The sequence below is a fragment of the Mesocricetus auratus genome, unplaced genomic scaffold, assembly GCF_017639785.1.
Source record: "Mesocricetus auratus isolate SY011 unplaced genomic scaffold, BCM_Maur_2.0 Super-Scaffold_100676, whole genome shotgun sequence".
Lineage (NCBI taxonomy): Eukaryota > Metazoa > Chordata > Mammalia > Rodentia > Cricetidae > Mesocricetus > Mesocricetus auratus.
This window is the reverse complement of record NW_024429266.1, coordinates 173989899-174015394: the sequence shown is the minus strand read 5'-3', so window position 1 is coordinate 174015394 and position 25496 is coordinate 173989899. Positions and strand designations below refer to the sequence as shown.

General features: G+C 45.9%; 2 protein-coding genes across 3 annotated transcripts in view; both read right to left on the bottom strand.

Annotated features, from left to right (window-relative positions):
* Window positions 1-5910, bottom strand: part of Irak2 (interleukin 1 receptor associated kinase 2) — a 55199-nt gene extending 49289 nt beyond the window's left edge. The window contains exon 1 of one of the 2 annotated variants that reach the window (XM_040737732.1): window positions 5743-5910. In XM_040737732.1, the coding sequence (XP_040593666.1) occupies window positions 5743-5836 (94 nt within the window). In that variant the 5' untranslated portion in view covers window positions 5837-5910. The remainder of the gene's footprint in view (window positions 1-5742) is intronic. The other variant, XM_040737733.1, reaches the window with a different exon arrangement.
* Window positions 5911-11457: 5547 nt separating this feature from the next.
* Vhl (von Hippel-Lindau tumor suppressor) lies at window positions 11458-19046 on the bottom strand (the record flags this gene model as incomplete). Its single annotated transcript, XM_005066136.4, has 3 exons — window positions 11458-13532; window positions 15469-15591; window positions 18749-19046. Coding segments are annotated over 3 exons (618 nt in total), but the record flags the coding sequence as incomplete, so codon positions are not given.
* Window positions 19047-25496: the final 6450 nt, after the last annotated feature.

Below are 25496 nucleotides of genomic sequence, written 5' to 3'. Positions count from 1 at the left end.
TCTGAAAAGGGTGTGTAAGTGGCCAACAAGAGGGACAAGGCCAGGCTTTGACAAGATAACTATTAGCTCTCCTATATGAACGGTGGGGTATGAGCCAGGGCAGTCCCTCTGGAAAACAACTGGCAGTGTATCCCTGTAACGTGCAGTACAGAAGGCACTCCAAGTCTACCCCGGGCCTGTGTGTACACCCAAGGGAGATGAAAGCATGCATCCACACGACACTAGGACACAAATGTCCACTGTAGCATTATCATGACTGCCCAAGAAGGAGAAGAGCCCAAATATCCATCAATGGAAAAATCGAGAAGCAAAACGTGAGACACCCATACACTGGAATATAGCTTGAATATACAAAGAGCCTGGAACAAGGAGTATGGTTCACTAATAGTGGGCTTGCCCAGCATGTGCAAGCCCTGGGTCCTTTTTCAGCACTGGGGAAAAAAGAAGAGAGAGAGAGAGAGAGAGAGAGAGAGACAGAGACAGAGACAGAGACAGAGACAGACAGAGACAGAGACAGAGACAGGCAGGCAGGCAGACAGACAGACAGACAGACAGACAGACAGACAGAGAGAGCACAAAAGAGGAGGATAGCAGAGTAAATGGGAGAAACAGGAGGTGTAAGAGAGGCATGAGAAGGGGACAGGAGAAAAGAGAAGGAGGCAGTTCCGAGCTCTGCAACAACATGGAGGAATCTTTAAGACTTGCTAAATGAAGCCAATTGTAAAGGGCTATGAAGACTGGATGGTCCCACTCACATAGAAGGCTACAACAGGAAATACCTAGAGCTGAGGGAGCCAGGGCAGAGGGGTGAGGAGTGGCACGTAAGGAGAACAGGGTTCCATTTTGGAGTAATAAAAATTAAATCACAACTCTGTGATTGTACTAAGTGCCACTAAGATGCTCTTAAATATGTGTGTTACAAGATTGTTGATTTAAATGTGTGTACTATATGATCAGTAATTTAAATATGTGCATTACATGCTTATTGATTTAAATATGTGTACTATATGATCATTGATTTAAATATATACGTTACATGATTGTTGATTTAAATATGTGCATTACATGATCATTGATAATGAGTTTCTTGTTTGTATTTTTGTTTGTTTTACCATTTGCTCGCTTGTCTGCTTGGTTTTTGGCTTTTGAGGCAGACTCTCAGATAACCCAGGCATTCACAACATAGTGGATACTGACCTTGAACTCCTGATCCTCCTACCTTACTTCCTAAGTGTTCTGATTACACATCAGTACCACCATAATACAGCTCCCCTTCTCCCTCTCCTCTGTTAGTTCATTCCAGTGGTTGAACAGGGCCTTAGACAAGGTAAACACACTCTCACCACTAAGCCACACCTCAGCCTCATGGATTGTATCTTTTTTATTTTATTTTTTGGTGTTTTGAGATAGGATTTCTCTGTGTAGCCTTGGCTATCCTGGAACTTGCTCTGTACACTATGCTGGCCTTGAACTCATAGAGATCTGCCTGCCTCTGCCTCCCAAGTGCTTGGATTTAAAGGTATGGGCCACCACCACCCAGCCCATAAATTATATCTTAATAAAGCCTTTCTTCAAGAACTTTTTTTTTTTTTTGGTTTTACGAGACAGGGTTTCTCTGTATTGTTTTGGAAGCTGTCCTGGAACTCGCTCTGTAGACCAGGCTGGCCTCGAACTCACAGAGATCTGCCTGCCTCTGCCTCCCGAGTGCTGGGATTAAAGGCGTGTGCCACCAACGCCCGGCCCTTTCTTCAAGAACTCTTAAGTGTGCCTCTTACACTAATATTGCAAGAATAGAAGGTGTTCCGCTCTGGTCAGTTCAGGGCTGGGCAGAAATGAAAAAAAATTAAAGACCCCCTCTCCCCCACACACAGCTGGTCACTGCCCATAGAATATTCCAAGAGAGCATAGGGCATCCAAGTGTGGGGTCACAGGTCCCTTGGACAATCAGGTGGTAACAGACATCCTCATAGGCACCTGAGACTAAGGCTGAGGGCACAAGAGAAGAGAGCCACTTCCCTTCATCCCAGATGTCACCCACATCTGTGTCCTAGTTCTCCTGCAAAGATGCAGAATAAAAATGCACACTCAAGAGAAAATCCAAAGAGAGACGCTGGGGCAGGAGGACCACCAGTTTGAGGCCAGTGTGAACAATACAATAGACCACTAGGGGGAGGGAAAAGCCTGTCTATGAAATACCTGTGATATATATATATATATATATTTATATATATATATATTTTTTTTTTTGTTTTTTGAGACAGGGTTTCTCTGTGGCTTTGGAGGCTGTCCTGGAACTCGCTCTGTAGACCAGGCTGGCCTCGAACTCACAGAGATCCGCCTGCCTCTGCCTCCCGAGTGCTGGGATTAAAGGCGTGCGCCACCAACGCCCGGCTACCTGTGATATATTTTAACAGAAAATAGGTAGGCTGGGCGTGTGGGGCACTGGAGGTAAAAGCACGGGCTGCTCTTCCAGAGGACCCAGGTTCAGTTCCCAGCATCCACATGGCAGCTCACAGCTGTCAGTAACTCCAGGTCCAGGGAATCTGACATCCTCACACAGACATGCAAGCAGGCAAAGTACCAATGCACATGAAATAAAAAAATTTTTTTTTAATTCTTTAAAAAGGCATGCTGTGCCGGGCTTTGGTGGCACACGCCTTTAATCCCAGCACTCGGGAGGCAGAGGCAGGCGGATCTCTGTGAGTTTGAGGCCAGTCTGGTTTACAGAGCAAGTTCTGGTACAGCTTCCAAAACAATATAGAGAAACCCTGTCTCGGAAAAAAAAAAGGGCAGGCTGTTTGTCATAACTGGTGTACAAAAATGACAAGATGGTTGAAATACATATCTATACTTAAATGCATTTGAGAAAAAGCAGAAGGCACAGTCCTGAGCACTATAGGGCTGCAAGGTTAAGAAGCTAGCAAGCATGAGCAGCAGCAGGTGTTACACTGGGCTCTCAGAGGCTAAGAACACTCATCCCTGTTCAGAACTGGGACTCACCTTTCTGCTTTCCACTCCTACAGTGTTTCCTTTCTCTCTCTCTCTATCTCTCTCTCTCTTTTCTTTGCACATCAACTTCCTTTCTGCCTGGACTAAAGGATCCCTGAACCCATCACTGCTGACTCTTGGGAGCAGCTGTACTTTGCTGAGGGTCTGTATTTAACAATAGCCCTGATGTCCACCCACTGCATCTACCAAGGCATGTCAACAGGTATGTCTCTAGGCATTGGCAACTGTTACTTATGGGAAAAAAATCCCAGGCTGAGGACCACTACCTTAAAATACTTATCATTTCTTTTCTTTTTTTTTAATTTTTCTTTTTCATTTGCAGAGCTAGGGACAGATCCCAGCGCCTCCCACATGCTAGTGAGTGTCATACCACTGAGGTACACCTTAACCCTAACATGCATATTATATGTTCAAAGTGGAGGGACAACACATACATATTTACTTTATTATTATGTCAAGCATACCTATATAATATATAGTCTTTTTAGTTTAGTGCTGTGCTTTATAATGTAAAAAACTGGGGAGACATAGTTTTGTTCTGTTGTTGTTTGCCTTCTGTCACTTAGCCCTGCTATTGTCAAATTCCCTATATATCTACACCTGACCTTGAACTCTGACCCTCAGGCCTCCATGTCTCCAGTGTGGCATTATAGGTGTGTACCATGCCACACCTGAAAAAATGTGAAACTATTTTTTTTTTAATTTTAGGAATCACAGACCTTTTGGTTGAACAACAAATATCAGAAGAAACATGTTAACTGTCACTCCTGAAGTATCATCTACAAGTTCGAAAACCACCCTTTGAAGGTGTGAAATAGCTGGGCTGTGGTGGTGGCGCATGCCTTTAATCCCAGCACTTGGGAGGCAGAGGCAGGCAGATCTCTGTGAGTTTGAGACCAGCCTGGGCTACAAGAGCTAGTTCCAGGACAGCCTCCAAAGCCACAGAGAAACCCTGTCTCGAAACACACCCCCCCAAAAAAGAAAGTGTAAAACAATTTACTGAGTATGATTTGTGTGATGCCCATGCCACAGTTCATGTGTAAGAGGTTACAGGACAGCTTTGCAGAGTTGCTTCTCTCCTATCACTTTTATGTGGGTCCCAGGGATCGAACTCAGTCCATAGGCTTAATATTGAGAGCCCTTACTCACTTAGCCATCTTGCTAGCCTCCAGTAATGCAAAAAAAAAAAAAAGTATAAGTATTACTCAAGTCAAGCATGGTGACACATTCCCATAGTCCCAGCACTCCAGAGGTGTCAGTAGGAAGACCAGAAATTCAAGGTCATTCTTAGCTATGTAATGAGTTCTAGGCCACCCTGGGCTACATGAGACCATATCTTAAAAACAAACAAACAATGGGACATGAGCCAGGCATCAGTGGCACACATCTTTAATCCCAGCACTCAGGAGGAAGAGGCAGGTGGATCTCTGTGAGTTCGAGACCAGCCTGGTCTACAGAGCTAGTTCCAGGACAGCCTCCAAAGCCACAGAGAAACCCTGTCTCGAAAAACCAAAAACCAAAACAAAACAGACAAAAAAACAATGGAACATACATACATACATACATACATATCTTCTTTTAAGAAATTAAGTGACGGATGGACCGACAGCCTCCAAAACAATACAGAGAAACCCTGTCTCGTAAAAACCAAAAAAAAAAAAAGAAACTAAGTGACAAGTTACACTGACTTAAACCATAAGACTAATAATGACAACTGTTAACCTTGTCCCTTTGACTTACAAGAATAAGGGGGAGGAGTTGCTCAGTTGGTATAGTGCTTTATTGGGTTTCATCTCTAGCACCACATAAACCAAGGCTGTAATCCCAGAATTCCTAAAGTGAAAATGGGAGGATCTGAAGTTCGAGGGCATCCTTGTTTACATAGCAAGCTCCAAAAATAGTGAAGAAGAGAAAAAGACACCAAGGCACACTCAGGAGGCTTAGAAAAGAGGATGACAAGTTCTAAGGCAACCTGGGCTACGTAAGGAAACCATCCATGTCTCAAAAGACAAAAAAAAAAAAAAATCAGCTTTGACATGATTCAGTGGTAGCTTGCTTGCCTAGCAGGCACAAGTCCCTAGGATAATTTCCCGCACTACGATAAATAGATAGATAGATAGATAGATAGATAGATAGATAGATAGATAGACAGACAGACAGACAGACAGACAGATAGACAGATAGACCAAGGGGGTGCACATCTTTAAAGCCAGCACTTGGAAGGCAGAGACAGGTGGATCTACACAACTTCCAGGGCAGCTACACAGTGTGACTGTCTCAAAACAGTATAAAAGAATAGAAAATAACCCACAGAATAACAACACTAGAGTAGGAAGGGGCCTTCTCGACACTTTTATAACTGTATAACGCGGATATAATTGTCACCTGCAGTTTATAAAGTAAGGCGAGTTTCAGGAAGTTAAGAGAGCGGCCCCAGATACCACAAACTGCGGTGATGAGCCTGAACACAGCCTGGGCAGCAGCACAACTGCGCAGGCAACCTGTCCCTAGAGGCTACAGCTCTATGATCGAGACACAAACAGGAAAAACATGCTAAGCAGCTACAGTGGGAGTCACCCAGAAGCCTGGGTTCGAATTCCACCCACCCTTCCATTTAGCCAGCCTGGGCTTTGGGCAAGTTCATAGGCAGCAACGTCCTAAACAGGTATCCCCCGGCCCCGGGCGCGGATCTGATCGCGGGTCCCGGCCGAAAGTAGGTGGTATGGCACTCACCGAACTGCATCCAGTCCCATTCGCTGAGCGTGTCGATGTTGCGGCACAGGTCATCCAGCACCCAGGACGGCAGCTGGTAGATGTAGCAAGCCATGGTGCGACTACGCGGCAATCGAGCCCGCGACGACTGAGCCAAGGCTGAAGGCCACGGCTTCTGGAGAGAGAGGGGCGGCGCTGCCCGTAGCCGCTCTGGGCTGGCAGGTGAGCGAGCGCCCCCAAGTGACTAAGTGCGGCAGCACGCGCCATCTGCCCATGGCCGAGAGCGAACAAGCCAGCGCAACCTAGTGGTTGCATTCGGTAGCAGATGCCACCCGAACACTAGACCAAGGCAGTCCATGGCCACCTGGAATGCATTCACCTAAAAGGAGTTGGTGAGGCTTAAACGAAGAAAATCCAAAGATTTTGCCTTCAGTGCTGGGGGAAGGAATGAATTACACAATGTGTTAAACAATTTAGAAATGCACAGGGCATGGTGTCACACACTGGTCACCACTCCCAGGTAGCAGAGACTTGTGTACTGTTACAAGTTCAAAGCCAGTCTGGTAACACACACTGAGCTCCAGGGCAGGCCAATCTAGTCTACAAAGTGAGACCATGCCTCAAAAAATATTTTTAATTGAAAAGTAAGCAGGGCAGTGGTGGCTGCACCTTTAATCCCAGCACTTCCAAGGTAGACGCAAGTGAGTCTCTGTGAGTTCGAGACCAACCTCGTTTACACAGTTAGTTCTGGGACAACCAGGAAAGTTACACAGAGAAATCTGTCTCAAGAAGACAAAAACAAAACAAAACAAAAATAATAATAAAAGCAATAACAGTTTTCATGTCAATAAAAAAGCTCTTAACTGGGAGGCCTTACCCTCTCCAAGGAGCAGATGGGAGAGGGGGGACTGCGATTGAAATGTAAAAAATAAAATAAATTAGAAGGGGGGGATTCCTGATTAGGAATGTGGAGCTGGAGAAGTGATTGACAGGTTGAGTCCTCACTGCAACAGTTCCTACCAACAACCTACACAATCGCTCCGATCCCCGGTTCCAAAGAATCTGATGCCATCTTCTGTCGTTCTTGGACACTAGGCACGCACATGGTGTACATATATGCATGTATTCAAAACACTTGTACACGCAAAATAAAATTTAAAAACTTAAGCTCATTTTAAATGTATTTATTTGCTTTCTGAGAGTTTTCTGTGTAGTTCTTGTTGTCCTGGTACTCACTCTGTAGACCAGGCTGTCCTGGGATTCAGAGATCTGCCTGGCACTGCCTTCTAGTGGTGGGAGGAGAGGTGTGTGACACCGCGTCAATCTTTAGTCCATTGTTTTGAACCTTATTTCTCTGCCGCACTAGAGATCAAGGCCAGGCCTTCGGCATGCTAGGCAAGTATTCTATTGCTCAGTTTATCTTCCTAAGTTCCTGTAACTACATTTGTGGAGTAAAAGAGAGCCCATCCCACATTGTGATGGACCCTACCTACCCCACTCCAGGAAGATGATGTCACTTCATACTCTCCAGTCTGTCAAGCATGGTGCCAGTGGCTCCTCTTCACAGCTTAATCGGGCACAAAACTTGCTCACCTTCCCAATTCAAGTAAAATTGTATGGACTAGTATACATGTGCCTTTTGATCATAGAGTGCACAGTTCCCCCAGTGTTCTAACAAGGGGGGGCACCAAGGCCGTGTGATGGTGGCGCATGCCTTTAATCCCAGCACTCGGGAGGCAGAGGCAGTGCCAGGATAGGCTCCAAAGCTACACAGTGAAACCGTGTCTCGAAAAACAAAACAAAACAAAAAACAAAAATGGGGGCAGACACATGGCTAAAAAGTCAATTTCCAGTACCCACAGGAAGATCACAACTGTCTGTAATTCCAGTTTGAGAGGATCCAATACTCTCACACAGACATACATGCAGGCAGAGCACCAATGCACATAAAATAAAACTATAAATTAAAAAACAAACAAACAAAACTCAGGCTAAGCACTGGTGGCACACGCCTTTAATCCCAGCACTCGGGAGGCAGAGGCAGGCAGACTTCTGAGTTCGAGGCCAGCCTGGTCTACCGAGTGAGTTCCAGGACAGGCTCCAAAACAATACAGAGAAAACCTGTCTCAAAAAAACTAAAAAACAATGACAAAAAACTGATAAAACTAGTTAATATTCTAATGTTAACTAAAAAAAAATAGGCAATGTGTGTGTGTGTGTTTTTTTTTTTTTTGCACTCGGGAGGCAGAGGCAGGTGGATCTCTGTGAGTTCGAGACCAGCCTGGACTACCAACTGAGTTCCAGGACAGCCTCCAAAGCCACAGAGAAACCCTGTCTTGAAAAACCAAAAAAAAAAAAAAAAAAGAGCATATGCTACTCTTGCAGAGGACTGTAGCTCAGTTCCCAGCACCCATGTTAGGCAGCTCACAACTGGTGTAACTCCAGTTCCAGAGGATCTGATGTCCTCTTCTGCACTCCTGTGTACAGACACACAAAACACACACAGCTGAGTTCCCAACACCCCTGTTAGGTAGGTCACAACTGGCTCTAACTCCAGTTCCAAAGGATCTGATGCCCTCTTCTGGCATCCACAGGAACCACACTCATGCACGCACTTTTTAAAAAAATAGCCAGAACCCTGCTACAACTAAAGGTGAGCTGCAAAGGGGTATCCCTACACAGATAAAACTCTCCTGAACTTAATCTAAGCATTACAGCGGCTTGGATGAAAAGTGATTCTGGTACTTGGGAGCCAAAAAATACTAAGTGTTACAGCTTGGATGAAAAGTATTCTGGTACTCAGGAACCAAAGTATACCACAGGTCACAGTAAGCATAGCAGCTTATAGCCCTGCTCCAGGGAAAGGCTTATCCAGGGTTATCAGCTCTGCACTAGCAGGAGAACATCTCCCCAGCTCCAGGAAAAGGCTTCCCCAATGTAACAACTCTGGTAGGGCAAGAGAATTTCCCTGGCGAAGTCAGTACAGTTTCAGCTCCAGCCCTTGTGAGTTTGGAGTGTAACAACTTCACTTCCCAAGAGGTTTCCCCAGCCAAGTGTTACAGTCCTGTTCAGCTCCACTCTGCCCATGGTCAGCTCTGCTCCAGTGAAAGATACAAGGTCTTCACCCAAACCTCATTCAAGAGATTTATTGGGAAGGAAGAATCCAGGATTGTGGCTGCCCTCTGCCAGGGTAGAAGACAGCCACAAACTGAACAGGCACAGGGTTTACATAGGGCTTCTTAGGGACAGAGTTTTCCAGGGTGGGGATTGCCAGATTTCAGTACCTGAGCTCAGACTGACTAGATCTTGTGCTCAGGGATTGATTTTTCTGCTCAGGTTCAGGATCAGATTTCACTCCGGTTTCAGGGCCAAAGTGTGTTTCTTTCACTGGTCCTTTTTGGCCTTTTGGCTCGAACTTTAGGGTCAGTGCATATTTCGTTGACTGGCTCTGATTTTAGGGACAACATGTGTTTCCTTGGCACTGGTTTTAAGGTGCATATCTTTGGCTCTGGTTGTAGGGCCAAAGTGTGTTTCTTTGGCTGGCCCCTTTTCCCTACAGTTACCATAATGTGGTCCCCACAGCTTCCCTGGGCCTGAATAATGTAAAGACCTTTTCCTTTTTGTTTTTTTTACAGTGTTTCTCTTTGTAGCCTTGGCTGTCACAGAACTTATTCTGTAGACCACGCTGGTCTTGAACTCACAGAGATCTGCCTGCCTCTGCCTCCTGTGTGGGATCTGATCTTAGTACCATCTATGCTGAAGGGGTCAGCTTCCCACTTGGAAGTTTCCTGCCTTCCACTTAATAAGGACAGGCACCTATCTGCTACTGAAGATTGGCTTCTAATCTAGGAACTAGTTTCAGGCTTTTTTTTTATAATCCAGTGCTATTGCTCAGTATTTTTTGATAACCATCTTAAACCTAACCTAGTTTTCTCTGCTCTGCTGTCTTAGTCTTATAGTTTCTATTGTTAATAAACACCACAACCAAAAGCAGCCTGGAGAGGAAAGAGTTTATTTCAACTTACAGAACCACATTACATCTTCTCTGATGGAAGTCGGGGCAGGAACCTGGAGGCAGTAACTGAAGCAGAAGGCATGGAGGATCGATGCTTACCAATGTGCTCAGCCTGCTTTCTTGCAGTAATACCTAGACCAGCAGCCCTGGGCTGGCTCTGTCTGCAATGGGCCCGGCCTCTCACATCAATTATCAATCAAAACTAAAAATGCCCTTCAGAACAACCCTATGGAGGCATTTTCTCGATTAAGATTCCTTCTTCCCAGCCAAGTAGTGGTGGTGCACGCCTTTAACCCCAGCACTCAGGAGGCATAAGCAGGAGGATCTCTGTGAGTTCGAGACCAGCCCGGTCTACAGGACAACCTCCAAAACAATACAGAGAAACCCTGTCTCGAAAAATCAAAATAATGAAGAAACAAACAAACAAATAAAGCTAGCCAGCATATTTGCCAATGAGCTATCAAGTGTGGTGAGGGCTGCCGCAGGCAAGTGATTGAAGCCAGGAGCTCAGCGGCAATACTGGAGTTTCAGGCAGGGCAGTGGCCAGCACAAAAGTGGACTTATATGCTAAGAGTGAAGTGTGTGTGTGAGTGTGTGTGTGTGTGTGGTGCTGGGGATCAAACCCAGGGTCTCTGACATGATAGGCAAGCACTCCCTCACTGAGACACATTCCTATTTCATATTTCTCTAATGCAGCAATCACAAGTGCGGTGCCTTCTGCTAGGTTATCAGTGTGGACTACCTGGGGAAATTTAATCACTTACTTTTTTGGTTGTTTAATAGGTTAAAAATCTGTTCTCAATATGAATTATTTAAAAAAAATAGCTGTGTCTGCATATGGATATGTGAACAAGACTGCAGGTGACCTTGGAGGGCAGAGACATTAGAACCCCTGGAAGTAAAGCTAACAGCTGTGAGCCACCTGACTTGGGTGCTGAGAACCAAACTTGGGTCTCTGGAAAGAACAGCTCTTAACTGCTGTGCCATCTCTCCAGCCCAGCTGTTCCTTTTAAGAGGTCTTTTAAAAAGCTCAGTTTAACCTTGTCTCGTAAAACCAAAAAAAAAAAAAAATGCTCAGTTTAAGCCGGGCGTTGGTAGTGCATGCCTTTAATCCCAGCACTCGGGAGGCAGAGGCAGGCAGGTATCTGTGAGTTTGAGACCAACCTGGTCTACCAAGCAAGTACCAGGACAGCCTCCAAAACAATACAGAGACACCCTGTCTCAAAAAAAAAAAAAAGCTCAGCTTAGCCCAGCAGTAGTGGTACCCACCTTTGATCCACTCGGGAGGCAGAGGCAGACAGGTATCTGTGAGTTTGAGGCCAGCCTGGTCTACAGAGTAAGTTCCAGCATTGCCAGGGCTACACAGAGAAACTCTGTCTTGAAAAACAAAACAACCAAACTCAGCTTAGCCTGGACTCTATGTGACAGAGGATGTCCTCCACCTCCTGACCCAAATGCTCCACAAGTGATCTGGGATCACAAGAGCTGGCCACCAAACCTACCTGAACATTTCACCATCTTCAGTGTTTAAATGCTTTTGCAGAGAAATACTTCATTTTTATAAGGAAGATGAATCTAGAAGAAACGTTAAAAAAAAAAGCCTAAGCCTGGAAAAGAGAGACTGTAAATGAACTAAGGCCTTGCTTCTTGCCCCGCCCCCCATTCAGCAAACATCTCAGCTCCACAGGAAGAGTGTGCTGAAAGAAACACAACACACCTGCTTCCTTCACTTAGCACCATTTATTGTACTAACGGTCAGCTTTTTCAGAAAACCCAAGGTAGAAAACATCTGAAGATCACATGTTTTGCTTTAGTTTTGGTTTTTCCAGACAGGGTTTCTCTGTGGCTTTGGAGGCTGTCCTGGAACTAGCTCTTGTAGACCAGGCTGGTCTCGAACTCACAGAGATCTGCCTGCCTCTGCCTCCCAAGTGCTGGGATTAAAGGCGTGCACCACCAACGCCCAGCTGAGGATCACATTTACAGGAAGAGCAAACATGACTCGTGCCATAGGTCTCCACTCTCTGGTCAGCACAGAGAACAGTATTCAAACTTCCAGTTTAATAAGACAACCATAAGATCATTTTGAGACAAACACAGGTTTAAAGAAAATAAAGAATTTCTTGGGCACCTGCTGACTTCCTGAACACAGGCATCCTCTACACTGGCATGTGGCCACTTGGCTCACGGAATGTTGTGGACTAAGCAGTGACACAGAGTGAGGGGAAATAATCACTTTGCTGATCTTAGAGCGCCAGGATGCTGACAAACACTCAGCAGTCATCTTCAAAGGAACAGCACAGCACACTTGAGCTTACACATAGTAACATGGGGGACAGTCCAGCTGGGAAGTTAAAGGTGTAGCTGAGTGGGGCTTCAAAATCAGGCTCCCTCCTCCCTGCCTACCCCCAACCCTCAAATCAAAGTGACCAGGTGCTGCCAATAAAAAAGACAGAGCCCAACTGGAATGCCAGGAGTTGACAGATAGCAAAAGAAATTCCCATTCCTGGCAGCAGCTTACTCACAGACAGAAGATCTTCAAAACCAGAATTAAACAAAAGGACTGCTCTGTTTTACTGTCTGTGTAAATGTCAAGTTACAAAACACTCGTGACAATGACTATGGAAAGCCCACCTGGTTCAAAAAGAAGAGAGCTGCCAGAGTGGATCAGGAGGCAGCTGATTGAGTTCAAGGCCACGCAGGGTTACAGTATGAGACCCTGTTTCAAAATGACAAAAGGGCAGAGCAGGCCATGGTGCACAGGAGGATCAGAAATTCAAGGCTAGCACCACCTACTGAGCGACTAAGGCTAGCCTGGGCTACACAAAACACTGTCTAAAAAAAAAAAACAACAACAAAAAAGGTAGAAAGACATGGAAAATTAGAAAAAGTTCTTTCAGCTGGATGGTGGTGGCACACACCTTAGTCCTAGCACTCCGGGGACAGAGGCAGGTGGATCTCTGTGAGTTCAAGACCAGCCTGGTCTACAAATGAGCTAGTTCCAGGACAGGCTCTAAAGCTACACAGAAACCGTCTCAAAAACAAAAAAAAAGTTCTTTCTAAACATAGGACACTAAGCTGCTCCTTTACTTGTACCCTTAAGGCCTTTCTCAGACAAAGAGACAGACCTTCTAAACTCTTCCACCATGGTCTGTTCATCCAACATTCCATACTGAAGACTCCTGGCACATTAGGCACTGGGCCTCAAAACATCCGTCCCTGTCCTGGGGCCTTCTCAGTGCTCCCAAAGCAGGAGGCAGGAGCCCACTGTTCAAATGTCACTGCATTTTCCAAATTAAAGGACACAGTGCAACCCCAGCTGGAGAGCTTACACAAACATCCTTACACAGAACTTCCCGACTTTCCCAGGAAGCAAAACAAAAGCCCTTCTGGTGAGTGCTTCTACAAAGGGCAGACTGCACTGTGTGATGTTAATCCTTAAGCACCACAAAGCCCAGGGACTGGTTAGTTAACTTTCTTTTACGTGATGGAGTTCATTTTACTCCGAGAATGAAACATTGTAAAATGGAAAGAAAGTGACCTGTCCTATGTGCAGATTAAGACTCAGAACCATCAAAGCTGGAATTTCAGGACCACTAATCTCAATGAACTCCTTCAGGCTCCTCTCCCAGGGGCTGATTTTCAAAGTGCTCTTGGGTCAGCCGCTGTATGTCCTTCCGCACATTTGGGTGGTCTTCCAAATCTTCATAGAGTGACCTGACGATGTCCAGCCTCCTGTAGTTCTCAGGCTTAACCAGACTTCGTACAACCTGAAGGCACCGCTCTTTCAGGGTATACACTGCAAGGACAGGAAACCAAGACCTCAGAGCCAGACACCCCCAGCCAACAACTGCATTTACCTTGTGAGTCACACTTTAAGGGTAAAGTAAAAAGTGGAACACATGTGATAGTATCATTTCAGCAGGTCTCACAGTGCTCACAACTAGCTCATGAAAGTGGCCTGGGCCTGAGCTTTTTTTTGTTTTCAACTAACCAAATGTGAAGCCATCCTGGTAACTCAGGGCCTAAGTCTTAAGCAGGTCCAGCAATATCTGTTTGTCCATTTTTTTTTCTTGGTTTTGGAGGCTGTCCTGGAACTCCCTCTGTAGACCAGGCTGGCATCAAACTCAGAGATCCATCTGCCTCTGCCTCCCGAGTGCTGGGATTAAAGTCCTGTGCCACCACCCCCCTGCTTTGTTTATCCACTTTTTTTTTTTTTTTTTTTTTTGGTTTTCAGAGACAGGGTTTCTCTGTATTCTTTTGGAGACTGTCCTGGAACTCGCTCTATAGACCAGGCTGTTTATCCATTCTTTTTTGTTTTTGTTTTTTTTTTTTTTTGGTTTTTCGAGACAGGGTTTCTCTGTATTGTCTTGGAGGCTGTCCTGGAGCTCGCTCTGTAGACCAGGCTGTCCTCGAACTCACAGAGATCCGCCTGCCTCTGCCTCCCGAGTGCTGGCATTAAAGGCGTGCGCCACCAACGCCCGGCTTGTTTATCCATTCTTAAGAGCTCTGGGTTACACTGCTGGAGAGACCTTACCAAAAAGGGCCAAGGCCTAGCTTTAGGCAACTATCAACAGGAGACAGCTGCATCAGGTCCCAACAGTAAACAAAATAACCAGTCAGACTGGAGATTTTAACAAATATAATGGATCTTGCTAGTTCGGGAGTGAGTACCACATGGCACAGATAACCAAGACAGTGTGTACCTGGATGTAGAGTAACCACTGCCATTTGAACTCACCGGGAGCTGGGACAGAGCGGCTCATACATGCAACTACAGCACTCAGGAGGATGAGGCAAGATCTCTCTAAATCCAAGGCTAGCCTGCTCTACACAAAAGTAAGTTCCAGGTAGTCACGGTAATAGTTAAGACCTTGCCTCAAATAAAATACAAACAACACAATAAATTAGGCATGATGGTACATGCCTATAATCCCAGCATTCAGGAAACAGAAACAAACAGAAAAAAATGGTGGAAGTTTGGTCTACAAATAGTTTCAGTTCTGGCAGGGATGCAGAGCCAAAACCTTTCTCCATAAACCAAAATAGAGCACGTATACACCTGTAATCCGAGTGCTCAGGAGGCAGACTCAAGTGGGTCTCTGTAAATTCCGGGATGGCTGTGGCTACAGTGAAACATTGCCTCAGGGGGAAACAGTTGGGGAGGCTATGGAGATAGCTTAGTGGTAAAGTGCTCTTGTACAAGCTCAAACCCGTTAAAAGCCAGGAATGGTGCCATGTATTTATAATTCCTGTGCTGTGGTGGCAGAAAGGATCCCTTGGGCTCTCTGGCCTAATCTGAGTTCCAGGTCACTCAAAGTCCCCGTCTCAAAAATTAAGGTAGACAATTGAAGGAGTAGCATCTGAGGTTGACCTCTGCCCTCTACACCATAATAAGTGGAAGGTAAAAGAATGCTGGGGTTGGCTGGGCATTGGTGGCCAGACAGGACTGTTAAACAGAGAAGCCCTGTCTTGAAACCCCCAAAGGCGATACCCTGCTACCTCCAGCACCCTCCAGTGACCTGTCTTCTCATTATAATGCCCACCCACACCTTTTTCAAAGACTGAGCCCATGTAGTGACTCAGGCCTGTAATCCCAGCACTTGAGAAGCTGAGGCAGGAAGATTTCTCTAATTCAAAGTCGGTATGAGCTACATAGTTCCAGGGCAACCTGGGTCAGAATGCTAGATCCTATTTCAAAAGAAAAACACAAAAATGTAAGATTGAATATCAACCTGGCAGTGTGATGTTGGCAAAAATAGGCTGTCCATCCACATTGAGGGATGGCACAAACAGTTCTGTTTGGTTAACCAGAAGTCCATCATGGGTCCCCGCATCCCTGAAGAGCCAAAGATGACCTGTCAACACAAGCAGAGGGCACATCAGTCTGAGTAAATCACCTGTTTATTACCCCAAGTCACATGAAACACTTGACCTCTTGCTCTGCTTAATGTTCTCCTCCCAAAGGGAGACGACATGCTGCAGGCGAAAGACAAAGTAGAAAGGACAGGCCTGTGCTCCGCAACCACGGCAGGAGAGTACATCTAAGTCAGGGAAGTGCTGGCAATCTCACCGCACACTGCAAGATGCGAAAGGCCACTGGGTCTGCAGGCCAGGGGATGCAAAAGCACAATGTCGACATTAGGAGACCACAGACGGGGCAGGGAGGTGGCGCACGCCTTTAATTCCAGCACTACGGAGGCAGAGGCAGGCAGGTCTCTGGGAGTTTGAGTCCAGTCTAGTCTATAGAGGGAGTTCCATGACAGCAAGGGCTACACAGGGAAACACTGTCTCAAAAAACCAAAACTACTGTACAGTGTGAAAAGTGGACAAGAGCTTGACTCTGGGAGGGAAGGGGCTGAGTGAGGAAGGGGCAGGAAGGATCCTCAGTGATGGAAAGTTCTGGGTCTCTAAGTTCACCTAAGTGTTGCTGCCAAAACCTCTCAAAGTCCATGGACCTCTGCACCTTAAAATGTAGACTATACCTTCACTTTTAGAAAGCGGGTACAGCATCAACAGAACAAAGGAGGCAAACCTCAGAGGTAAGTCTGCCTTGGAGAACACAGACTTCCTTCAAGACCTGGGTGTTTTGTTTTGCTGGGGACTGTAAAATAGGAGACTACAGAAATTTTGATTCCTGTTGCGTTCTTCCTCATCTACCATTAGAAGTTTGGTATAAAAGACAGATCACTACATGCTGAGGCCCTGTTTCCAACAAAAAATAAAACAAGTAGGGGTTGGGGAGATGATGGCTCAGTGGTTAAGAGCACTTGTCACTCTTAGGCCAGATTTGGTTCTCAGCATCCACAGTATCTAACAACCCTTTGTAACTACAGTTTCTGGGGGATCAGAGACCCTCCCCAGCTTCTATAGGCACATCATACACATGACACAGACACAGCCTTAAGGGAAACAAGATAGACCAGACAGACCTTGACGGAATGCTTGCCTAGTATGTGAAAAGTCCTGGGTTCCATCACTAGCACTGAAAAAACCAAGTGCTACATTCCAAACATCTAAGAAATTTATTTTCCTCTACATATTAAAAAGATAATTTTAAGGGCTGGAGAGATGGTTTAGCGGTTAAGAGCACTGACTGTTCTTCCAGAGGCCCTGAGTTCAATTCCCGGCAACCACATGGTGGCCTTGGTGGCTCACAACCATAGAAGCATTAGTTTATTTCATCTTCTTAAGCCAGGGTATCATGTAGCCCAGACTGGCTTGAACACCTGATAATCCTGCCTCCACCCTGTTCTCCAAGTTGCTTCAAGTTTGTAGCACCAAACTTAACAATATGAGTCCATTAGATGTATGACCATCAGGACAATGCCCTCAAGAGCCTCCCTGGATGTGGATGGGTGTGAAAAATAAGCAGTTCTGTTCACATGTGTAACCCCAGGAGGCTGTGAAGAAACACCAAGACCACAGCAACTCTTACAGTATTGGGGCTTGCTTACAGATTCAGAGGGTTAGTCCACTGTCAGCAGGTGGTAAGCATGGCAGCATCCAGGTAGACAAGGTGCTGGAGAAGAAGCTGAGAGTTCTACATCCAGATTCACAGGCAGCAGGCAGGGAGAAAGAGAGACGCTGGGCCTGTCTTGGGCTTCTTCTTCTTCTTCTTTTTTTTTAAAGATTTATTTATTATGAATACAACATCTTGCTTCATGTATGTCTGCACACCAGAATAGGGCACCAGATCTCATTATGGATGGCTGTGAGTCACCATGTGGTTGCTGGGAATTAAACTCAGGTCCTCTGGAAGAGCAGTCAGTGCTCTTAACCTCTGAGCCACCTCTCCAGGCCCGTCTTGGGCCCCGCAAAGCCCACCCCAGTGACATACTTCCTCCAACAAGGCCACACCCACTAATCATTTCAAATAGAGCCTCTCCCTAATCATTCAAATACATGAGCCTATGAGGGTCATTCCTATTCAAACCACCAGTTTGCTTGGTTAAAATTATGTTTCCTTTTTCAAGTGACTGCAAGCATTTAGGCCATCAGATCCCTGGAGCTGGAGTTACAAGGAACTTGTAAATTGCCTAACAGGTGCTGGGGGACCAAGCTCTGAAAAGAGCTGTAGGAGCCGGGCATGGTGACAAGTCTGTATTTTAATCCCAGGACTCAGAAGACAGAGGAAGTAGGGTCTCCGAGTGAGACGAAAACCTGGTCTACAATTCCACATCACACTCTGCTGTCTTTTGGTTTCAGATGCAATCTTGCTGTGTAGGCCTCGAACTCACTGAAATCCTCCTGACTCGTCCTGACACACAGATTTGGGTATGTTTTTCACTATGTAAATATGGCAATGCCAAACAGCCCTATTTCTCTAGGGCTTCTGAACATAACCTTTTAAACTTTTCCTCCCCCTATTTAGCAGGCAAAATGCCTGGGCAGTTGCCTCAGCTACTTGAGTCTTGGGATTTTCCACAGGCCAGCAGCTTCACTTGCTCTCCATAATCATCTAGGCAGGGCCTTGATAGAACTCCTTGATAGAACTTTTCTCCACTGACGGTGGTGGTAGGGTTAATAGGCTCACCCAGTTAGACTTGGGGCAAACCTGAAATCCCGGCACTCAGTGGTGGAGGCAGCAGGAATTCAACCCAATATTCCATATTCACCAGTCTTGGGCCAGGACTCCAGTCCGAATAGGCGATTCCCCAACAACTGTCAACCCCCTCGGCTGACTCTTATTCTACTTTCTCCGAGGAGGCGTGCTCCCTACCTGGACGGACCCGCACTCTGCCCACGCTTTCACAACCCTCTCAGGCCGGTTCCTACCGCAGCAATTATGACACCCGCTGGTTCTTGTCTGTTAATGCATTTGAGCCCCTCCAGTTTGTCACCACTAAGTCAAGGCTTCGGATGCAGAACCGGACCGGGAACTGGGGACACCGCGGCCGAAAGCACAGGTAGGGACCAGGTAGATACATTCGGGAGGAACAAAGTACTCGGGGTTAGAAAGAACGCACGCACCGGGCCTGTTACAGCACCTGCGGCCTAGCGCACGGTTTGTACCTCGGTAGCTGTGGATGCGGCGGCCGGTACCAGGCGGCAGCGTCGGGTAGGGCTGAGGCTCGCCGTCGAAGTTGAGCCACAAGGGCAGCACGACGCGCGGGCTGCGGTTGCAGAAGATGACCTGGGAGGGCTCGCGCGAGTTCACCGAGCGCAGCACCGGTCGCGGCCGCTCGGCCTCCATCTCCCCAGGGCCGGGATCCCCTGCCGCCTCCTCCTGACAAGCTGCCTTCCGGGGTTTTATTGGAATTGATCGCCTCCGGATTCGCAGGCTGGACCTGGGCGGCGCGTGCGTGTGGACTTACGCGCTCGGGTCCAGACGCGATAGGTCCGGCTTGAAACGCGGAAATGGCGACCCAGAGCGCTCAAACTGGGGGGCGGGGCCGCAGGAGGAGGGGCGGTGGTGGGCGGGGCAGGAGGAGGGGTGAGCCACGGAGGAGGCCGGAGTTGTTTCTGGTTTGTTCCTAAGGTTTGCAGCGTTTTCTTAAAGGTAGGGTCTTAACTCTGTAGCCCTGGAACTCACTATGTAGACCCGGCTGGTCTCAAAATCAAAATCTTACCTGCCTCTGCCTCAGCCTTCCGAGCCCAGTGACTAAAGGCCTTTGGTTATTTTGTGACAGGATTTCCCTATGTAGTCTGGAATTTGATGCAGAGACCAAACTGGCTCCGAAGTTAAGAACCACCACACCTGATCTCACCATAGTTTTTTGTGTTTCCTTAAATTTCATTTCTTAAGAACTTCACGAGTTTGCCAGGCGGTGGTGGTGCACACCTTTAATCCCAGCACTCAGGAGGCAGAAGCAGGCGGATCTCTATGAGTTAGAGGCCAGCCTGGTCTACAGAGCGAGTTCCAGGACAGCCTCCAAAGCCACAGAGAAACCCTGTCTCAAAAAACAAAACAAAACAAAAAGATCTTCACGGGTTTGTCATATTACCCCCTCTACTATTTTCTAAAGTTTTTCTCACTGAAGAATTTGTTTTGTGCTACAAATTTTAAAATGTCAGGCAGAGTACAAAAATGCAAAACTTTTCCTTATTTCCCATCAGTTTAGAATTCTCAGAATATGAGTTTTGTTTACTTTCAAAAGTTCTTATGCACATGAATAGAATTTTAAAATATTTTTTATTCTATTCTTCATTTTTTTCTTTTTTTCTCTTTTTTATGTTTTTAGTAATTTTTTTTCTGTCTTTTTTCTTTTTAGACAAAGACTAAATGCATAGCTACCATTGGCTTGGAGCTCAAGATAATAACCCAGGCTGGCCTCAAATTAGTGGCAGTCCTCCTGCCTCTGCCTCACAAGTGATGGTATTAGTTATATGAAAACATGCCTGAGTTCTAAGAATTAGTATACAACTACTATCAATGAACATGGACGTTCACTACCATTTTCCATAGACATTTATTGTTGAAGTAAATGTCAAGAAAAACAGCAGGAATTGTATTTTATCCACTGTCTATTTTAGAGGCTGATTCAAAGACATCTGAAATTCACCATTTCTCCCAAATCACATGAGTGCCTGTTGACAGAGGGCGAGTGTCACAGTTGGAATCCCGCCTGGCTCTTATTTCAGGTGTAGCTTCAGATTCTTTGATGAGCTTTTCCTTCTTTTTAAATGTAGTGCAAGTGTTTGCACACACTTGAGCATGTGCATGTGTGTACACAGTAGTTCATCAAGGTGCAAGTTGACAACAGACAGGGAGTTGGAACTTCTGACTGTCCTGGCACTTGCCCTGTAGACCAGGCTGGCCTCGAACTCACAGAGATCTGCCTGCCTCTGCCTCCCTTGTGCTATGATTAAAGGCTTTCTGTTTGATAGACAAGCAACCTACCTCCGAGCTACACTGCCATTAGCATTTTGTTCAAGTATTAACATCATAAAAGTGTGGATTAAGTGTTCATGGCTCAGCACACACCTATTGAACAAATACCATGTTATTATAAACCCTGTCTCTGCCTTCAGAACGCTGAAAGGCTACCGTGGAAGCACATAGGACAACATGGAGCAGTGTGATACTGGTTACAACAAAGAATATGAAAGGTAACTAGATGAGCCACAAAAAAAATCTAACAGGTCTCTTGAGTCTATTTAGGCTGCTGTATTAAAATGACTTTGACTGGGTAATCACCATGAGCAATAGAAATTTATTGCTTTCAGTTCGAGGCTTGGGCAGTTGAAAATGCATTGTTATGGGCTGGAGAAATGGCTAGTGGTTAAGAGTGTGTACTGTTCTGAGGACCCTAGTTCAGTTCTCAGCACCCAGCTTAGGTGGGACACAATTGCCTGTCACTCCAGGTGTAGAGGATCCAATCTCATCCTCTGGCCTCCACAGACATGTGCACAGCCCCTTCCCCCAGACACAAGTCAACATACATAATTTAAAAATAAAAGTAGGGCTGGGCATTGGTGGTGCACGCCTTTAATGCCAGCACTCAGGAGGCAGAGGCAGGTGGATCTCTGTGAGTTCGAGGCCAGCCTGGTCTACAGAGCGAGTTCCAGGACAGCTTCCAAAACAATACAGAGAAACCATGTCTCGTAAAACCAAAAAAAAGTAGGGCTGGAGAATTGGCTCCTCAGTTAAGAGCACTGGTTGCTCTTGTAGAAGACTCTGGTTTGATTCCCAGCACCCACATGGAACCCAATAACCAAATGGAACTCCAGTCTCAGGAGATCTGATACTTTTGTGGCACCAGGCACACAGGTGGCATACATGTATACCTGTAGGCAAAACATACGTATGAGATAGTAAAACAGGGGCTGGAGTGATGGCTCAGTAGATAAGAACAATAGCTGCTCTTCCAGAGGTCCTGAGCTCAATTCCTAGCAACCACATGGTGGCTCACAACCATCTGTAATGAGATCTGGTGCCCTCTTCTGGCCTGCAGGGATACATGCAGACAGAACACTGTGTATATATAATAAACAAATAAATATTCTTAAAAAGATAGTAAAATAAAAATTAAAGAATAATTAAAGAATAAATAATTAAGGAAAAAATAAAGCTGGAACTTCAGCTTCAGGGTACCTGACACTCTTCTTGTCTCTGCAGGTACCTGCGCATGTATGCACAGACCCACACCCATATCACCTTTTTTTAAATGTGGAGGGCCAACCAGATAGTTCAGTGGGTGAAGGTGCTTCCCACAAAGCCTACCGAGTTTGGTCCCTGGAACCCACAGAACTGACTGCCATAAGCTGTCCTCTGACCTCCACAAATGCAGCATGGCACACAAGCCTGCACACACACACAACTACACACAAACACAAATGTCAAAATAAAAGGGTGGAGAGCAAATAAGGAAGGCACCTGACATCAACATCCGGACCTGTACCTCCACATACATGCACAACCCACATATGCCACCCCAATAAAGCAATGACGGAATCCCACAGATGGCTCAGTAGATAATCATAGCATACACCTGAGCAACAGCATTCGAGCCTGGAGCCACCAGGTGGAAGGAGGGAATTGACCTTTGAAAATTGTCTTCTAACCTCCATATACACACCTTGACATGCACACCCCTCCCAACTTTGTAGATAGCATCCGGCCCTTGTGCTCAGATAAACACTGCAGAAACAGGAATGCTAATCATGCATGGGAAGAGATAAATACCTGTTTTCTACTCAGCGGGGAGAGGCTGTTGTTAATGACCGGTGACCTTTACTATCTGTAGAGTAGTAGTCCTCAACCTAGCAGTCAAAGTGACCCTTTCACAGGGGTTGCCTAAGCCCATCAGAAAATATATTTACATTATGACTCGTAAGAGTAGCAAAATTACAGTGAAGTACAACTAAAACAGCTTTATGGTTTGGGGGTCACAACATGAGGAACTGTATTAAAGGGTGGCAGCAGTGGGAAGATTGGAACCACTGCTGTAGAGCCAGATCTCACCTGAATCCCCACAACATTTATCCCAGACTCTCCCTTCCTGGGCTTTTATCTTTAGATTTCTCAGTCAATAGAACCCACCTTTATGTGAGACATCACATGTACTTTATAGCCTGCTGACCTCTATGCTATCTAGTTTAGAGACAACACCAGATCCCAGGCCCTTAAGCCATAGAAGCTATCTTCATGGTAGAGGTCACATGTACTTTGAATTGAATTTCCAAATAAGTATGCCTCCTTTTGCATTGGAGATTATGTTATACCAGGAAGCTTCTTTTTCCCCAAATTATTCTGTTTAATATGCTTACAATTAGCAGGGTGGTGGTGGTGCACACCTTAAATCCCAGCACTCAGAAGTAGAGGCAAGGATCCCTGTGAGTTCAAGGCCAGCCTGGTCTACAGAGCAATTTATAAGACAGCCCCAGAAGCACTATTTCCAAAAACAAACAAAAAAAAGTCTTTTTTTTTTTTAAAGATAAAACACTGGGTGGTGGTGGCACATGCCTTTAGTCCCAGCACTGGGGAGGCAGAGAGACAGGTAGATCTCTGTAAGGGCAGCCAGGTCTATAGAGCGAGTTCCAGGACAGGCTCCAAAGCTACAAGAGAAACCCTGTCTCAAAAAACAAAAACAAATTCATGTGTGACCTCATCAAAAGAGCCTTTTCTTGCCCAAATAGCCCACCATTTTGCCCTTTTACTATCTTGGCATGCACAAATCCCTACACACAGTAGGAACAACTGGCTATAACGCCAACTGCGGAGCACCAGGTAATTAACACAGCTTTTGAAGTGTTTCTTCATCCAGGGGAAATGCAGACAATGGACTTGAGTGTCTGTTTAAGGCACTGTACAATAAGCTCATATTGAATACTGCAAAGTGAACCCATGAGGACATCGGGTGTCTCCATCTTTTTTTTTTTTTTTTTTTTTTTTTTTTTTTTGGTTTTTCGAGACAGGGTTTCTCTGTATTGTTTTGGAGGCTGTACTGGAACTAACTCTGTAGACCAGGCTGGCCTTGAACTCACAGAGATCCGCCTGCCTCTGCCTCCCGAGTGCTGGGATTAAAGGCATGGGCCACCAACACCAGGCTTCGGGTGTCTCCATCTTAAGATGCTATTTTTAAAGAAAACACTGATTCAGGATCCCTTATGTAAAATGCCTAGGATCAGGTAGATGAGACCCAGTTTTAAACATTTCATATACCTTATCCAAAGCCTGAAGTTATTTACAGTATTTGTTTATGTGCATTTGTTCAGGCCAGGCTAGACCTCGGTTATCTTCGTCTCATTCTCTACTTTGTTTTTGTGATGATCTCTTACTGAACCTGGAGATGTGATTCTGCTAGGGATCCTCCTGCCCATGCCTCTTCTACACTGGGATTATAGGACTGCACCATGCCTAGACTCTGACTCAGATCTCCTTGTTTGCATGTACTTTACCAACAGAGCTGCCTATTTTGACTGCAATTTACCATGTCCCTGCCCTGGACTCCAAAGAACTCAAGCTTCTCCAAGAAGTCCCATCCTGGGAAAGGGAAGAGGAGGGGGTCCTGGTGTCATCCAGCAGGGTAACTTGCCTCCTAGGAACAGCACAGCATTGTGATTTGTCAGGCCACCTTGCAGGAGACCAGAGCCAACAGAATAACCAGCAGGAACCATACCTTAACTGGAACTTTTACATATGCCTTTTTGTCCTTTCCTATGAGACAGTCTTTCTGTGTAACCTTGGCTGTCCTGGAAATCAAGAGAGCCACCAACCTCTGCCTTCCCAGTGCTGGAATTAAGGTGTGTACCACTACACCCAGCCTCATGTTTGAATTCCAAAGATGGGACGGGGCAGGGTATGCCACTGGACCTTTAGCTCCTCTTCCCAATGTGACCACATTGAAGAAACCCTTTCCTACTTTTCACTATCACTTAACTAGCGTATTAGAGCAGGGCAATACCTAGCTTGTCAGGGTCACTAGGGCCCAGGCCCTGACCATAACAGCTCAGGTGACAACCATACAAGTCAGGTGTGAAAAGGCTCACTTGTGAGCACTGGAGAGATGGCTCAGAGGTTAAGAGCACTGACTGCTCTTCCAAGGGTCCTGAGTTCGAATTCCCAGCAACCACATGGTGGCTCACAACCATCTACAATTCAATCTGGTGCCCTCTTGTGGAATGTAGGCAGAACACTGTGTGACAAATAAATCTATGCAAGTTTTCTGAAAACATAAATACAACACAGCTTGCACCCTTCTGGTCTGTTTTATCAATATTCATGGCAACATGCCTTTCTCAAAGCATCCAGATGGGTTAGTCCAGGGAAGGCAGCTCAGGTACTCTGAAATGATCCAATTAATCCAGAATGAACTGTGGTGTGAGGGCAACAAACCAGGAAACCTGAAAAAGAGGGCAGTACTGAATGTGTTCTTCAGGGCGAACTGTGGGGAGTTCTGACCCGAGCTAGACTTTGAATGTCACATAGGGCCTGAAGAGGGAGACCTCTATGGGAGAAAGTCCTAAAGGGACTAAAGCCCCACCTAAACAGTAGATTGGCCTAAGTTTATAGGAAGCTTTGGAAATAATATAATAGGAAGTCTTTGATTCTTCAGTTTAAACTGTAGTATTTGCTTGAGAACATGGTTTTTACATTTTTGTACATGTGTACAATCCTTCATGGGAACGGCACAGCATGCATGATGAGATCAGACGTAGATAACCTGCAAAGGTAGGTTCTCTCCTTCCACCATGTGGGTCCTAGAGAGAACTCAGGGCTCAGGTCTGGAGTCAAGCACCCTACCTGTTGAGCAGTTAAACTGGGAAGATGCTAGCTAGTATTTCAACAGATCATAAATATCAGGTCTAATTCAATACT